The sequence below is a fragment of the Nicotiana attenuata genome, unplaced genomic scaffold, assembly GCF_001879085.1.
Source record: "Nicotiana attenuata strain UT unplaced genomic scaffold, NIATTr2, whole genome shotgun sequence".
NCBI classification, from domain to species: Eukaryota; Viridiplantae; Streptophyta; class Magnoliopsida; order Solanales; family Solanaceae; genus Nicotiana; species Nicotiana attenuata.
Genome location: NW_017670587.1, coordinates 271,024 through 287,825, shown reverse-complemented (window position 1 = coordinate 287,825; position 16,802 = coordinate 271,024). Strand labels below are relative to the sequence as shown.

The window sequence follows — 16,802 nt, the reverse complement described above, 5'->3', positions numbered from 1 at the left end:
TTTACTAGATTTAGTTTGTTAATAAAACTTCGTTTATTTAGTTGATATTTTCTTTAATCTAAAAGAAAGATTTTAAGAAATATCAATTAATTATAAGATAGAAATGAAAAAGGGGCAAAAAAAGAAAGACATTATTAGTGTAATTATAAATAGGTTTTATGGTGGATAAAAGAAAAAGGAAAATGAATGGAGCAAGAAAAAGCAATTAGTTGAAAAACTGAACATAAGAATTTCACTCATAAGTCAATGGTAAACCTGAATTTTATCACAACCAAATAAACAAACAAAATATTCTCCACAAATTTCTAACAGAACCAACTAATAATTCCCTTATTTCTTCTATCTCCACATGCATAAATACTTACTCCATTTTTTCAAACGAGTTAAATTTCTTTACACTGGCAGAGCCCAGGGGAAGCAAAAAATATTGTCAAAAATCCCCAAATGCTCTGCAATAAAAATAACCAAAATTAAAATTGAAGAAACAATTATCCATTCGTCAAGAAAATCCCCAAATAAATAAATAAATATGGCGGATGCTGGAAAAAAGAAAATAGCAATTGCTGGAATTGCTTCAATTCTTTTAGTAGCTTGTATTGTTGGTGCTGCTGTTACACTTACCAAAAAAGATAGTGATAATTCTTCAAATTCTCAAGTTTCAACCTCTACCAAAAATGTACAAGTCATGTGTCAACCAACACAATATAAAGAAACTTGTGAAAAAAGTCTTTCTTCAGCCAAAAATACAAGTGATCCAAAAGAATTAATTAAAACAGCATTTGATAGTACTATTAATGAAATTGCTAGTTCAATCAAGAATTCTGCTCCATTTAAGGAAGCTGCAAATGATCCAAGGACTAAAGATGCATTAAAAGTTTGTGATGAGGTACTTGATCGTTCAATCGAAGAAATCAAGAGGTCTTTTAATAAATTTGATAGTTCCGACGTTAAAAGCTTGGTCAAGGATTATATTTATGATCTTAGGTCATGGCTTAGCTCTGCTGTTACTTTTGAGACAACTTGTATTGACGCGTTCGCTAATACGACCGGTGATACCGGTGACAAAATGAAGAACCTCTTGAAAAATGCTCACGAACTTTCCACTAATGCCCTTGATATTGTTAGTAGCTTCGAGGAACAGGTGGAGGATTTGCAAATCCTAGGCATTACTAACAGACGACTGTTAACCGTTGAAGCAGGTAACTATACCCTCATTTAAAAGTAAAATAATTTTTAAAGGTTGAACCCGTCAAGTGTAAGAAGGGGAACCTTGGAGCAACGGTTAAGTTGTCTCCGCGTGACTTATAAGTCACGGGTTCGAGCCGTAGAATCAGCCACTGATGTTTGCGTCAGGATAGGCTGCCTACATTACACCCCATGGGCAGGGGCGGCCCGATAAATTTTGGGGCCTATAGCCAAATTTTACGAGGGGCCTTAACTTTTTTTATGAAGTCTATTTTTCCAGCTTTTATTAGATGCAAAATTATTAATAATCTTCTTATAATCAATTTCTCCTAATAAGTCTTTTTCAATTGACAATATAGTTAATCCATTAACCTCCTTGAGACATTTCTTCCTATGTATCACACGTTTCGTACAAAATTCAGATTTGATATTTGTTTCAAATGCAATTTTCTTGGTAGAAATCATAGCAATTGTAGATCTTTCTTCTCTATATTTGTAAAAGAAAGAAATCAAACACATGTTCAAAAATGAGGTCCCTCACAAATGTGGGGCCTAAAGCAGATGCTTTACCTGCTTTGGGGAAGGGCCGCCCTTGCCCCTGGGGTGCGACCCTTCTTCGGACCCTGCTTGAACGCGGGATACCTTGTGCACCGAGCTGTCCTTTTTTAACCCGTTATATTTAATTTCTGGATCTGCATCTGCAGGTAACCGTAGGCTTCTTCAAGTCGCGGCCATCAAGCCAAACGTCGTCGTTGCTCAAGATGGAAGTGGACAACACAAATCAATCAATGAGGCTCTTAAAACTGTGCCCCCAAATAATGCACAACCCTATGTCATTTTTATCAAGGCTGGTATTTACAATGAATATGTTCAAGTTGCAAATACAATGACCAATGTTGTATTTATTGGTGAAGGCCCAAATAAGACCAAGATAACTGGCAACAAAAATTACCTAGATGGTCTCCCAGTTTTCAGTACTGCCACTGTTGGTAAGTACAGATTTCTGTCATTAGACTCATTACATACCACATTGCACCGTTTGACCATAGATCCTAAATTTATTTTGAAAAATTTGATTTGGGTAAAGTTTGGTTTGAAGATGAAAATATGTTTGGACTTATGTTTTCAAAACATATTTTCCAACTTTATTTTGGAAAAACATGTATATAATTCTCAAGTTTTGGGATTTTGGCCCAAAATCAGCTGGGATTTGGGATTTGGCCAAAATGTGGGCAAAATTTATGGCCAAACATGAGTTTTGAAAATAAATCCCAAATTTATTTTGGCAAAACTCATGGCCAAACGGGGCCTAAGTTATTAAGCCCCGTTTCGCCATATATTCTGCCAAATTTTTTTCAATTTTTTTTGGCAAATATCTGTTTGTATATAGATTTTATTCATATTTTGGCAAATTTTCAAATCCCAAAACCAGTTCAAGAGGTGTTTTTAGCCCAAAATATTACTGTTTGTTTTTTTTTTAAAAAAAAATTCAAAAATTGCCCCAAATTTTGTATTTTATAAAAAAGCCACTTTTTGTTATTATGACCCAACTAATCCATATACCTACTTTTCCCTCATTAAACTCATGCGGTTTTGCCTTCTCTGTAAATTTGTTTCGCTTGTTTTGTATGAATTTTTTTCAGATATGTTTCGCTTGTTTTGTATGAATTTTTTCTTCAGAGTTATTGGGTATTTTTGATTATGGCTATAAGTCACATTTCATGTTTTTTCAAAAAAAAAAAAAAAGTGAAATATATTTTGAAAAATTATGTCCAAACAGATTTTCATCTTCAAACCAAACTTCACCCAAAACAAATTTTTAAAACAAACTATTTGCGAGCTACTTACTTTATCTGAACCCTCTATCGACTGATGCACATGGCCAAACACTAGATAAGGAAATGATCATCGGAATTAATTAAACCCCAAAATTTAGCTCATGATCAGGTTAAAATTGCAAAAAAAAAAAATATATATTATATTATGAATTTTGTTCATCTGTTCACTTCTTTAAATATCGACATTATGTAGCCATCTCGGGACAAGGATTCGTGGCGAAGGATATCGGATTCGAGAACTCAGCAGGACCATTAAAACATCAAGCTGTTGCACTCCGTGTTTCAGCTGAAATGGCAGTGTTTCAAAACTGTCAAATAGATGGCTACCAATACACTCTTATGACTCATGTTGGTAGACAATTCTACCGCGACTGCACCATCACCGGAACCATCGATTTCATCTTTGGAGACGCCGTGGCTGTGTTCCAGAACTGCAAATTGATCGCGAGAAAGCCCGAGGAGATGCAGACGCAGGCGATCACAATCGCGGCTCAGGGAAGGAACCAGCAATTTGGAACAGGTTAGTGGTTCAGTTGAATACTCTTCGTTGATCATGCAAGAAAAATAATAAGAAATTTTCTTATATATTTGCTCCTTTCGGTTAAAAGGGAATGATGCATTTCTAAATTTTTAACCAATTTAACTTGAACATCCCAAATGACAAGTTTTTACAGGTACACAAATGTTTATATACGTTTAAAATCACAAATTTTAAAAATGTTACTCACATTGGACGCTATAGTTTCAATTGTCATTCTTTATTTCGTGCCTAATCAAATTACGCTATATAAGTTGAAACGACAAGAATATAATTTTTTATTGTAGTGGTAAACATGTCACTAGTTTGAATCTTAGATATAGCATTCTTGCATTTAGAGGCGGACTATGCTATACTGAGAGGGGTCATCAACACTCCCAAATATATACATGTTTAAGTCTTTAGAAAATAGTGATATATTAGTAGTGCACACCCTATATACAAAAACAAATTTTGGTTGAATATAAAAGTGCACCCCGACCTTCAAACATGTAAAAGTGCACCCTTATGTTTAAATTTGCTTGTTAGAATTTCTGACTTCGCCCATGGAACAGGTGCGATCATCATACAGAACTGCACGATCACTGCTGAGCCAGCTCTGCTCGCTATCAACCCGCCACGTAACAAGGCATACCTCGGACGTCCATGGAAGTTATACTCAAGGACAATAATTATGCAATCTCAGATTGATGGATTCATTGATCCTGAAGGATGGACACCATGGGCTGGTACTTTTGCCCTTGACACTCTATATTTTGTTGAATATCAAAATAGAGGTCCAGGAGCAAATACAGATAAGAGAGTCAATTGGAAGAATTATATCAAGAATCCAACACCAGATGTTATTGCTAAATTTACTCCTGGAGTTGTGCTTAAAGGTGGTGATAATACTGATTCTTGGGTTACTAAAACTGGTGTCCCATATGAACCAGGGATGATGAAGGTGTAAATTTTTTAATGATGACTTTGTAATAAGTTGTTGTCTTCAATAAATTCTAAAAAAATATTTTCTTTTTTATAATTTGTTTTATGTCTCTCGCTCTAAACTTTCGGGCATACAAAATAAAATAAAGGTGTTTGGTTCGATCGATGCTTCTTTAAAGTAGTTTTTTGAAGAAAAAAATATTGCAGAATCAAAATTGACCTTAGTTTATAGTGAGATGATTGAATAATCGAAATTCGTAGGGTGAGTTGAATTGACCGTCTAACAATAGCGAAGTTTTTAAGAGATGTTATTGAACAACACATATTTTTATTTATTGACAATATCTTTAGATCGTTGTGCCTCGCATTTTAAACAAAATTAAAATGCTCTTCAATTCGAAATTTTACTGGAATACTAAAATAATGTACTATGAAAATCATCATCTTTCTACTTAACATAGTACCTTTGATTGGGAGCAAAATTATCCAAAACAACAAATCAATGGTAAAACTTGAAATGTAGCACAACCACGTAGGCTTGTTGATTGAGGGGAGAAATTTTACTATGTGAGTCACATAGCCAATATTATTTATGTGAGTCTAGTTTATTTCTTGATAAGTGGACTCATGTTCCTATTTACTTATTTTAAAACTCGATTGAGGGCAGAACCCTAAGATCTTCTATGCCTTGATTTCGTCGTTCCGCTATGGCATCTAATGTGGCGACACGTGTAAAATATTTCTTAAATTCTTACAACAAGATTGATTTTGTATTTCGAGGGAGTATTAGACTCACTTGAAACAAAAATAGGAGGTAAAAAGACACTCGCTAAGTTAAGAGTGTGCAATAAACTTTTGCAGACTCTTTTGAAGTGCAATTTATGATTTATTCCATAAAAACAAAACTTTATCAATTTTTTTTTGAGCAAAATACAAAATTGGCTGGTCGCCAATTAATTGCATTTGCTAGCGCGCGCGCGCACACATATATATACACACAAACACACACACACATACATACATGCAAACAAAAAATGTACTTTTTGTCGGGTATTATTTTCTAAAGCGACTAAAAATATACATTGGTCAATTTCTTATGTAGATTCCCTAACTTTGGGTTTCTCAAAGAGTTTGGGCTAATAACAAGATCCAATAAACTTTAATGGACTCTCTCGGCCCATCTATTTTCCGACATACAATCACACACATATATATATATAACCTCGGAGCGGGAAAAACATTACTCCAAAAATTTAAAAAATCTCCGCTCCCCCAGAAACAGCAGTTAAACGACGTCACTTTCATCTACCCTTTCCCCAAAATTTGGGGCTTTGTAAATTCAATTGAAAAATTCCCAAATTGTAGATTTTAGGGTTCTTTTTTCACTAATGGAAGGCGGGATTTGTAGTCCCACAAGATGATAAACAGTAAAGAAGATGCGAGCGGCCGCGGCGCAGCAGATGAGGAAAATGTAAAATTTCACAGTGTTGTACAGCCACTTAGGGATTTAGAATCAAATTGGGGTGTTGATTTAGCCAAAAATCTTGAAGAATATTTGCTCAAAATATGCTCTGGTGAAATTACTAGAGATAATTATGATGACGGTCATGTGAATTTTGCTGAAGGTTTGTAACATTTTCAGCTTTAGTGTGTGTTTGGAGCAGAAAATCAAACATTTCCATGAAAAAAAATCATCTTTTTGTGTTTGCTACAACACTATCCTTGTACATTTTCCTCCGCTTGGGTAAAATGCTCATATTTTACCCGAAAAATGATTTTCCGATTATTTTCTCATGTTTGTAAATTCACTATCTTTATACTCTATGCTCTACTTTATATATAATCTTGTGTAGGGGCGGACCTAGTATACAAATGAGTTAATTTGGTCGTAGTAATATTGGCTCAAACCCTGTAGATGTGTTAATAAATATACTAAATTAAGTACAGATAATAGATTTTGAACTCAGTAAATTAAATGGATTGTGGTAGAATTTTGAACTTGAACAATAAAGTTCAAATCTTGGGCCCGCCTCAGATCTTGTGTCACCTACTTTATACACGGCGAAACACTGGAAAATAATCTGAAAATGTCTTTTAGTAAAATATTTTTCATGAAAACATTTTTATGGAAAATATTTTCCTCTGTGCCAGATATATTCTTGATTTTTGAAAAAGGATGCGTTGGGTTTGTACTGTTCTGAAAAGGATATTTTTGTAATTCTTTTAATGAGATGTTTCGGGATTTGTAGCTGCATTGCTGCTTCAGGGGTCAGTTCAGGTGTACAGCAGGAAGGTGGAATATCTTTATTCTCTGGTATTGCATTGTTTGGAATTCATTACCAAGAAGAGGTGCTTTACAACTTTTGCTATTTGAATTTTTTGTCTTTATTTTAGTTGATTCCTTGAGTAGATTGTATAGTTTTCTCTGATTGGATAAAGTTTAAGTGTTTACATAATCAGACGCTAGATTACAACTTATTCAACTTTCTCTTGTTCTGTTGATGGTTGAAACTATGTCTGGTGTTTAGTAATAGTACCTCTGCTTGTGTTCAGCAGTATTAAGGTATAGTAGCTGTACATTTTAGGCCTTCACCTTTGAGTAACGCGTAAGAAGTCTGAAATTAGACAAGGATGTCCTAATATCGCAAATTTGACACGAGCCATAGTGCAAGGTTTGCATAGATTCTTTTGCCTGGAAACTACTTCTAAAGCTTCTCTCTCGTCTTGCAAAAGTTTTGTTCTTTTTTGTTTTGTTGGTTTAACTCTAAATTTGTTGAGTGCACTAGCCTGTGAGTAGGGGTGGCAAACGGGTGGGTCGGGTCAGATATGAGCATGTCGAAAATAGGTAATTCAATAAACGGATAAATTATCCGACCCGACCGTATTTGAGACGGATAAAAACGGGTTATCCGACGGATAATATGGATATCCATATTATCTATGGCTTCTTGAATATGACCACTTTTGGGAGAATTTCTAGTCTCCCAAACTTGAGTAACCCCAATTTGAGGCTTTACAAATGTAGTAGTTAAACACATAAGTTATCCGAGAGTCGCCGTGACTTCGGGCACTGCAGGCGTATCAAGGTTGAGGAGGCCGTGGGAGCTGTGCGTAAGATGAGTAGGGGCAGAGCGATCGGGCCAGACGAGATTCCAGTGGAATTTTGGAAGTGTATAGGAACAACAGGTTTGGAGTGGTTGACTGGGTTGTTCAATGTTATTTTTAAGGCGAAGAGGATGCCGGATGAGTGGAGGTGGGGTACAGGTTCCATTGTATAAGAACAAAGGTGATATCCAGAGTTGTAACAATTATAGGGGTATCAAATTGCTGAGTCATACCATGAAAGTATGGGAGAGGGTGGTTGAAGCGAGGGTGAGGATGACAGTGTCTGTATCCGACAACCAGTTCGGGTTCATGCCGGGTCGTTCTACCGCAGAAGCTATATACCTTGTTAGGAGGTTGGTGGAACTGTACAGAGAGAGAAAGAAGGATTTGCACATGGTGTTTATTGACCTAGAGAAAGCATATGACAAGGTTCCTAGAGAAGTTCTCTGGAGATGCTTGGAGGCAATAGGTGTGCAGGTTCCCTATATTATGGCGATTAGGGACATGTATGATGAGGCAAAGACTCGGGTTAGGACAGTAGGAGGCGACTCTGAGCATTTTCCGGTTGAAATGGGGTTATACCAAGGCTCTGCGCTCAGTCCGTTCTTATTCGCCCTGGTGATGGATGCGTTAACAAACCATATTAAAGGGCAGGTACCATGGTGCATGCTATTCGCCGATGACATAGTTCTGATTGATGAGTCACGAGCCGGCGTTAACGAGAGGCTGGAAGTTTGGAGACATGCCCTTGAGTCTAAGGGTTTCAAGTTGAGCAGAACGAAGATGGAATACCTGGAGTGTGAGTTCAGCGCTGAGCTGGGGGAGGTGGGCGTGGATGTAAGGCTTGAATCACAGGTTATACCAAGTAGAGGCAGCTTCAAGTACCTTGGTCGGTTATCCACGGGGGAGGGAAGATCGACGAGGATGTCACACACCGTATTGGGGTAGGATGGATGAAGTGGAGGTTAGCATCCGGAGTTTTGTGTGACAAGAGAGTGCCAACGATACTCAAAGGTAAGTTTTATAAAGCGGTGGTTAGACCGGCATGATATATGTGGCTGAGTGTTGGCCTTTTAAGAACACACATATCCAAAAGATGAAAGTAGCAGAAATGAGGATGTTGAGGTGGATGTGCGGGCATACTAGGATGGATAAGATTAGGAATGATGATATTTTGGAGAAGGTGCATGTAGCTCCCATTGATGACAAGATGCGAGAAGCGAGGTTCAGATGGTTCGGGAATGTACAGAGGAGAAGCCCAGATGCTCCAGTAAGGAGGTGTGAGAGACTGGTTGTGGAGGGCACGAGAAGAGGTAGAGAGCGGCCTAAAAAGTATTGGCTAGAGGTGATCAGGCAGGATATGGCGAGGCTTCAGATCTCCGAGGACATGACACTTGATAGGAAGTTGTGGAGGTCGAGTATTACGGTTGTAGGCTAGGAGGTAGTTCAGTCTTGCCTTACTTTGTACCTTTGTGACCCTAGTCTGGTAGGATTTTTGTCTAAGATAGCTAGTGGCAATGTCGTGCATTTTTTTTTGCTCTGCATTTTATGTTCCTATTTTCCCTATGATCTCTGTGGTGAACTAATATAGTCTCCTTTTGTCTTTTTATTCTCTTGAGCCGAGGGTCTTTCGGAAATAACCTCTTTACTCCTTTGGGGTAGGGGTAAGGTCTGCGTACACACTACCCTCCCCAGACCCCACTTGTGGGATTTTACTGGGTTGTTGTTGTTGTTGTTATTAGTTATCCATTGGTTAACCATTTTCTAAGTGGATAATATGGTTCTTATCCATATTCAACCCGTTTGTACTATCTCAATCTGGCCCCTGCTTGTCTCTGTCTTCTCCCTAGTTAAATGATAGAGCTGTAATGATGTGAACACTATTCTGACAATAACAGTTAGAGCTAACATATTTTGGAGATTAATACTTTTTTCATAACCACGGTGTCCGAGCTAGCTTGCGCACCTTGACTAATTCCATGAGATATCTGCTACCTCTCACCACTCACCAGCACATGGTACCGAGTAACTCTGTTCATCAAAACTTGGACAAATGGGAAGAAACCACCTAGTGTTTTTGCTTTCGGTGGGATTTGAACCGAGCTTATGGTTTTCAATCCACTTAATTGACCACTAGGAACACCTCTGGTAAGTTGGATTCGACTCCCGAACTGGAAGATAATCTGTTGGAACATGTTGTATTGATAGTGTCCACAATGACATGTGGATGTTGACAATGTCCTGGAAACATTTGGCTAAATCAATCATCCAGAGGATGTAATTGATTACAGAAAAGTCAAGTCTCCTGATAAGCAAAACCCCCCTTACTGCTCAGGGAGCTTACAAAATCTAAGAGATCTAATGAGCTATTTACATCAAAATGGTTACTCCAAGCAAAAAGATTTAGTAAACACCTAGCTTTTAGTAAACATCTAGCTTTTAGTGTATATTTGGGAGTTGATCTTCCTTCAAAGCATCTCTGATTCCTCTCAGTCCAGATGGTCCAGATTATATCTTCCAAGTGCTTCTGATAGACTTAACTGTAAAACTGCTCCAAATGACAAAAAATTCCTTTAAGCTTCTCGGCAATGCCCTTAAACCAAATTATTGCTAATAAAACCCTTATATTTCTAGCCACTGTACAATGCACAAACAGGTGATCTACACTCTCAGTATTTCGTTCACACATATAGCATCTGTGTTGCATAGAGGAAATCCTTTCTTCTGAAAACCATCTTGTGTTAAAATTGCACCTAATACTGCCAACCAGCTAAAGCAGGCCACTTTAGTAGGTATTTTTTCCTCCATACATGCTTCCAAGGCCATTCTCAATGATGCTACCTCTGCCTATTATCTCTGCGTAGCAATCTTTAACTGTAAACTTCTTATTGCCTCTACTCCCCCATATCATACTGTCCTTTTCCTGTATATGCACCTTAAGTTCTTGCAGTCTTGCCCAAAATTCCAGCATCTCTTCAATTTCCCAATCATGGCATTGTCTTCTGAAAGTGACATTCCAGGTGTCATTTTCCCTAAGCTGTTCCACAGTAGCTTTAGGGTTATTAACAAAGCTGAAGACATTGGGGAATTCCTCCTTTAAGGACCTATTTCCAGTCCACTTATCAAGCCAAAATATAGCATGCTCTCCATTGCCAATCGGTATCTGAGTGTTTTCCTTGAATTTCTGCCATAAATTTACTGATGTGTTTCTAAGGCCCTATTGCATGAGTAGTAGAAGTTATTCTGAAGTGCGGGTGCCAATGTGTATCTGCTCCATGCTTAACTTTTACAGCTCTTCTCCATAAAGCCCTCTCCTCATTGTTGTACCTCCATAACCACTTCATCAATAGACTTTTATTATGTATCTGTAAATTTCTGATGCCCATTCCTCCCATTTCTTTGGGCATAGTGACTCTGTTCCATCTCACCAAGTGAAATTTATGCTGATCACTGTTGCCCTCGCACAAAAATCTTCTCCTTTTCTAGATCCAATTGTTACAACACCTTGCCTGGAATAGGGAATAGAGACATAAAATATGTTGGAATACTATCCAACACACTATTAATCAATTAACTCTCACGCAAGAGATAGGTATTGTGTCTGCCAGGTATTTAGCCTCTTCTCAAATTTTCGGCTACTCACTGCCACATTGTAGTGTTCTTATATCTGGTACCCAGAGGCAACCCAAGATATGTAGTAGGGAGCAAGCCTATGTTGCAACCCAAAATGTATGCTATAGCTTGCTTGTTATCCACTGTATTGACTGGATACATAACTGGTTTATGAAGATTAATGTGCAGTCCAGAAATAGTCTCAAATATAATAAGTAGCAACTTGGGATATCTCAGCTGCCTACCTGCAGCACCACAGAACACCAAAGTGTCATCAGCAAAAAGAAGATGTGACACTGTGATTGCGTCCCCTGTCCTTTTGCCAACACTGAATCCCTTTATCCATTGATATTGAACTGCCTTTTCAAAGTTAAATAGTACTTGTAAATTTTAGCTATATAAGCATGGTGAGCAAGGGCCTTTACACTGTCAATGATTTCTGATTGACCAGGGGTTTTTGTAGGGAGGTAGTTATCCTTTTTCTTATGGTTAAGGTGGGTGATCACTGCTTCAAGCAATGATTTAATACCTTGGTTAACATACTGTAGAGTATGGTGCTCTGCTTCACTCTTTCTTATTTTCGTTCCACAATGTACTGGAGCTAAATGAGTCTAGTAGGTGTCACACAAATTTGTGCCTTGACTATTTCTACTGTTGAAGGTGCTGTATTTGCTTGAGATGAAAGGGAGAGGGATTATTGGAAAGAGTCTAGTTGGCATATTTATTAAACATATGTTATTTGGAATGAAGGTTAAACAAGGTATACTCCCTGACCCCGAGTACTAATCTTTGCCAATTTAAAAGTTATTTTTCTCATTTTATCCAACAAAAATCTTCTCATGAATATTATATCGGTCATGAGATTCTTATTATGTAGCTACTTATAAAGGATAGATTCTTATTTCTTCTGCAGTCAAGCCTTTTATTAACATTGCGTATTTGCTTGTTCTGACGAATGGAAGTAAGTAATTCATATTAACTGGCTGTTGATACATTTTTCATTGCTATCAATATTGCAGTGCACCAAATAATACTAATTCAGTTCTTAATATTGCTAAGCATCATAACCCAATAATGTTACATACTGAGATTCTCCATTTCCTGTCAAATCAGTGACCCAGATCTACCAGCAAGTGTATCAGCCCAAGCAGATGAAAACGGGGTGCCTGCTGCCGATAATGAAGAGAATGATCCATACTGGGTTTCAGAGGAAACCTCAGGTAGCATCCTTACGCGTCTGTTAATTTTGTAAGTTTCCTAGACTTCAAATAACCTGATTTATATTGTTCCTTTTGCAGTGGAAACAAAGAACATGTTGGATAATACGACATGCAGGGATTCTTCATTTACCCAGTTTGTGAAGGCCCCTGCAAATCTGGTCGTGCGCGAGGCTGACTGCTTGGATGTTACTGGAGATGCTGGAGAACTAGAGTCTTACCTGGTATGTTAATGTCTTTTTTGTGTTCAATTTCAGTATGTTTGCAGTTATTTTGATTTGTTCTATTAATATTTGCAGCTAGCCACGTGTGATCTTTACCGAGATTTTATTCTGTTGGACGCATGCGATGCCGTAACAGTGGATGAGTTTATGAATAATGAGAATATAGCTGGAAAGGGGCTGAACAATAGCTGCATTGCAGAGGGCCGTTCTTTGGACTCCAAGTGCCACAAGAGCTTTTCCTCTCCCATAAGACGTTTTGAGGGAACTGGCAAGAAGTCTTCAGCTCAAAAGAATCAGGATGCTAATTTATATCAGTCTCCAGTGTTTCATGAGTTTGGTCCAGGCAATTTTAACAATGATCACTTCGCATCTGATATGCCTGATAACATCGATGATGCACATCGATTTGAAGATGGATATTCGGAACCTAGAGATTCAGACGACTCAGATGATGAAGACCCATGGAATCCGTTGAACCCGCATGAACCTGGCACTTTGAAAGTAAAACCATACAAAAAAGGTTTCTTAACCTTCCTTCTCTTTACTCCTTCTGTATGCTAGCATTTTTATTATCTAATGTGGGTTTCATGCTTTCAAGCAGTTAAATCTAATAGAAGGCAGGGTGCGGTGTCCAAAAAAGGTTCATCTTTGGCTACAGAATTTCCAGTTGCGAGATTACATGGTACCACTAGCGCAGACCTCAACGACCTGTGGGAGAGAAAATGTTGTGCCATGAAAAAACAAGGCGACTCGCAATCTCCTCCACCATATGAGAAGGTTTTATTTATTGATAGTTTATTGTACCTTCTTTTGTGTGTCTGAATTGTTTCATTGTGTGAAGCTTCTGTTTGCAGCTACGGGAATCACTTCTTCATGGGGAGAACAACGATTATGATGGTTTGAATAGTCCAACGGAAAATAATGAAAGTGATTACTATGATAGTGCAGATCACGATTTTGGGCCTTCTGGCTTTGACATGCCAGAAAATGCAGACATGAACAGCGATGCAACTCCATATGGTGAAAAGGTTAGTAAACTAGATATGGATGTTTTCCCTTACATTAATGATTATGTTTCTCTGAAGCTGGTTCAATCTGTCTTGGGCGAGTTACAATGCTAATATATTTTGTTTTTGCAGCATGATAAATGTAGTCCATTTTTTGACAGTGAAGCTCATGAAGATTCGAATGCTCATGCCAACCTTGAAGATCTTTGTCGCTCCCACTTGGTAAGAATATAAATCATAATCTTCATTCCTCATACAGTTATGGATTTTGGTATATGTCGGGGATGTTTTATTCATGCTCATGAACTGGCACTGGCCTTTTTCTCTTTCCTAAATGGCATTAGAAGGGGTTTCTCTAACGTGGACTCTCGGCAAACTTATCTGTTGCTTAGATTTTGTTAGTCTTCCACGATTGTTTTAGTGACCTTTTTTCTATTTATAGGATTCTCTTCTTGCTAGCCTTGCTGAAAGTGAAAAGCAGAGTGAATTGGCTGCTCGCGTTTCAACGTGGAAACAGAGAATTGAGCATAACTTGGAGGAACAAGTTCGTTTGCAATTCCTAATATCTCCTCTCTCTTTTTTCCTTTTGTTACCTGTCAAGTTTAGATTTTTTATCGTGCTAGTGTTTACCCACAGGACTCACATCCCCCCTTTGACATTCATGAATATGGGGCTAGGATTTTGTGCAAGTTATCCCTGGAAGAAAATGGTCAAAGCACCAAGTCTTTTTCTGATGTTGTTACGGGTCAAGAGAAGCATGATATTGCTCGAACATTTTCTGCGCTTCTGCAATTGGTAAAAACCCTTTCTATATGAGTTTTAGTGACATTGTTACCTACCTTGGAAGATAGAAGTACTATGATTCTTTCTTTGCCGTTGAAATTTTATCTACGAGTAAAGCAGTACTCACCTCTCTGTTTCCTTTTGTTAAAACAATAGGTAAACAACGGAGATGTTGGTTTGGAAAGAGGTGAAATACGTGAGTCCACTTGTTACACAGCTGCAAATCCCTTCTATGTCCGACTCCTTAAGAACGATAATGGTAGGGAGAAACTTCAAATTCGATCATCAAAAAAGAGAGCAAAATCTCCAATACCCAATCAGGGCTTTAGAAAGGAAAAAAACAAAGGTAAAGAAATTCAGGCTGCTTTTGGTTCCTCACCTTCAGAACCCAATTCAGCTTCCAGATTTTCCCTGAAGCTGGGAAAGGTTAATGGAACTCGTTGTACGCCTGAAAGTAAGAAAAGAAGGAAATCCAGATTAGTCGTACCACCAGATATACGTACTGCATTGTGATATATATTTTCCTCTAGTTTTCAAGTAAGCCTCTCCTCTCCCGCTATTTGCTCTCACTATACTGTTGTGAGACTCAAGGTAGTAGATTGTAGTAAGACAGAAAATTAACCCTGGCACGGCCACTGTAATTCTTATCAGAAACCAACAACCTGTTGGCTGCAGAAATTTATGTGTTTATTCTTAACTTAATTAGAACTCAGTGTAGTGTAGTACTTAGCAAGGAAGATGTAACAGTATTTTGACATATGCAGAGCTTATTCTTCATTAGTCTCTCTGTAGACAAACATGTTAATAAATGACTGCCGTTAATGTTTCAAGAATTCAACATGGAACGCATGTGATAGTTTTTCAAGACTGTCTAAAATGGTTTTGGGCTTGACATTGTTTAAACTGTCTCTGAACTACTACTCTCTTGATTTTTGTGAGCAATAAAAGATACAGTGAAAAGGTTTCATGTGATCAAAGGTATATTACTATTAGCTGTGGTGACATGGTAAAATTCACATCTTGAAGATTGTTTAATTGAAAATTATAATGTGAAACAGCAACTGAAGATTTTGTGGTCAATGCTTTCAAGCTTTAATATAACCAAATAAATAAGCTCTCAAATTGGATGTCAGATGATCTTTTGATTTCAAAGAAAGAAAGGCATTATAAAGTTGCCGTGGTCTATCAGAAACAGCCTCTCTACCTGCATAAGGTAGGAGATAAGGTCTGTCTACACGCTACCTTTTCTAGACCTTACTTTTGGGATTACATTGAGTTTGTTGTTGTTGTAAAGGCATTACGAAGTTCACTTTTGTTTTAAATTTGACGTTCGATTTTGAAGTGAATGTTACTATTATTTCTTTTGAAACTCCTTTGAGCTAATGTTTGCTTGACAATATTACTTAAGAGAAGATTGAAGATATTTGTAATCAATCAAATTTGCTTTTTGTTTCCCCAGTGAATACTCCAGCAGAACCAGATTTCAAATAAAGACAAAATTACCATGAAAAATGTTTATTATCGAAATAAAGTTGTTGTCATGCAATTGCTAGTCGCCACAAGATCGGTAGCTGCTGATGAATTTTATCATGGTAATTGTAAATGTTGGACATATTGGTTCCACTTGTCCAAATTAGCGAATTCTTCAGAATAACATTTGTGCTATTATTGTGAAATTTCACGAGTCAGGACTATAACTGTAAAGCAAAAAAGGAATGGTGGTTTCTACTTTTTAAAATGGGACCTCTTTAATATCTCTTGATGTTTCTACTTTTTAAAGTAAATTCTCAGTCCACCAATAATTTTGATTCCACTCCATTTCTTTTTCTTTTTGGGTTTTTCATCTGGTGTCCGATATTCGCGTTGGAGCTCGACTATATTCGGATTCGGGCCGGGTTAAACCCCATTCGGGGAGTAGCGTTCCCTAACAAAGATTTTTTCATACTCAGAGCTCGAACTTGAGACCTATGATCAAGGGAGGAGCAGCCCTATCCACTGCATCACGTCCTAGCGGTGATTCCACTCCCTCTCTATTAAAAGGTTAGGTAAGATATATTTGGCATAGATGGGAAAGTTATAATTACTTCCCTTCCAAAATAATTTACGTCCTTTCTACACATATCAATTTTCTCGTCTAGTTTAAGAAACCATGCTAATTATTTTTTTATTTTTAAAATTGAATTAGATATCCTCTTATTCATTTTCTAGCAACAACACTTCCTTTTCACGAGATTAAAACTAATTAATTTTGACTTTACTAATATTAATACTTTCGGTTGAAGTCTTAAATACATATATTTAAATTTAAAATAAAATAATAAAAACTGATTTGACTCCAAAAAACAATTAAATTGACGTACAATTAGTGA

At 37.4% G+C, this 16,802-nt stretch overlaps 2 protein-coding genes across 2 annotated transcripts; both read left to right on the top strand.

Moving 5' to 3' along the window:
- Positions 1 to 382: 382 nt before the first annotated feature.
- On the top strand, positions 383 to 4,647 carry LOC109241285 (pectinesterase-like). The gene is made up of 4 exons (XM_019408009.1): positions 383 to 1,199; positions 1,890 to 2,174; positions 3,217 to 3,543; positions 4,116 to 4,647. Exons 1-4 carry the CDS (start codon positions 530 to 532, stop codon positions 4,508 to 4,510), a joined length of 1,677 nt encoding a protein of 558 aa, XP_019263554.1. The 5' UTR covers positions 383 to 529; the 3' UTR covers positions 4,511 to 4,647.
- A 1,070-nt stretch (positions 4,648 to 5,717) lies between these two features.
- Positions 5,718 to 15,213, top strand: LOC109241284 (condensin-2 complex subunit H2). The gene is made up of 11 exons (XM_019408008.1): positions 5,718 to 6,110; positions 6,735 to 6,834; positions 12,316 to 12,422; positions 12,501 to 12,643; positions 12,719 to 13,163; positions 13,245 to 13,420; positions 13,498 to 13,671; positions 13,783 to 13,872; positions 14,093 to 14,194; positions 14,287 to 14,445; positions 14,590 to 15,213. The coding sequence occupies exons 1-11, from the start codon at positions 5,903 to 5,905 to the stop codon at positions 14,944 to 14,946; spliced, it is 2,061 nt and encodes a 686-aa protein (XP_019263553.1). The 5' UTR covers positions 5,718 to 5,902; the 3' UTR covers positions 14,947 to 15,213.
- Positions 15,214 to 16,802: the final 1,589 nt, after the last annotated feature.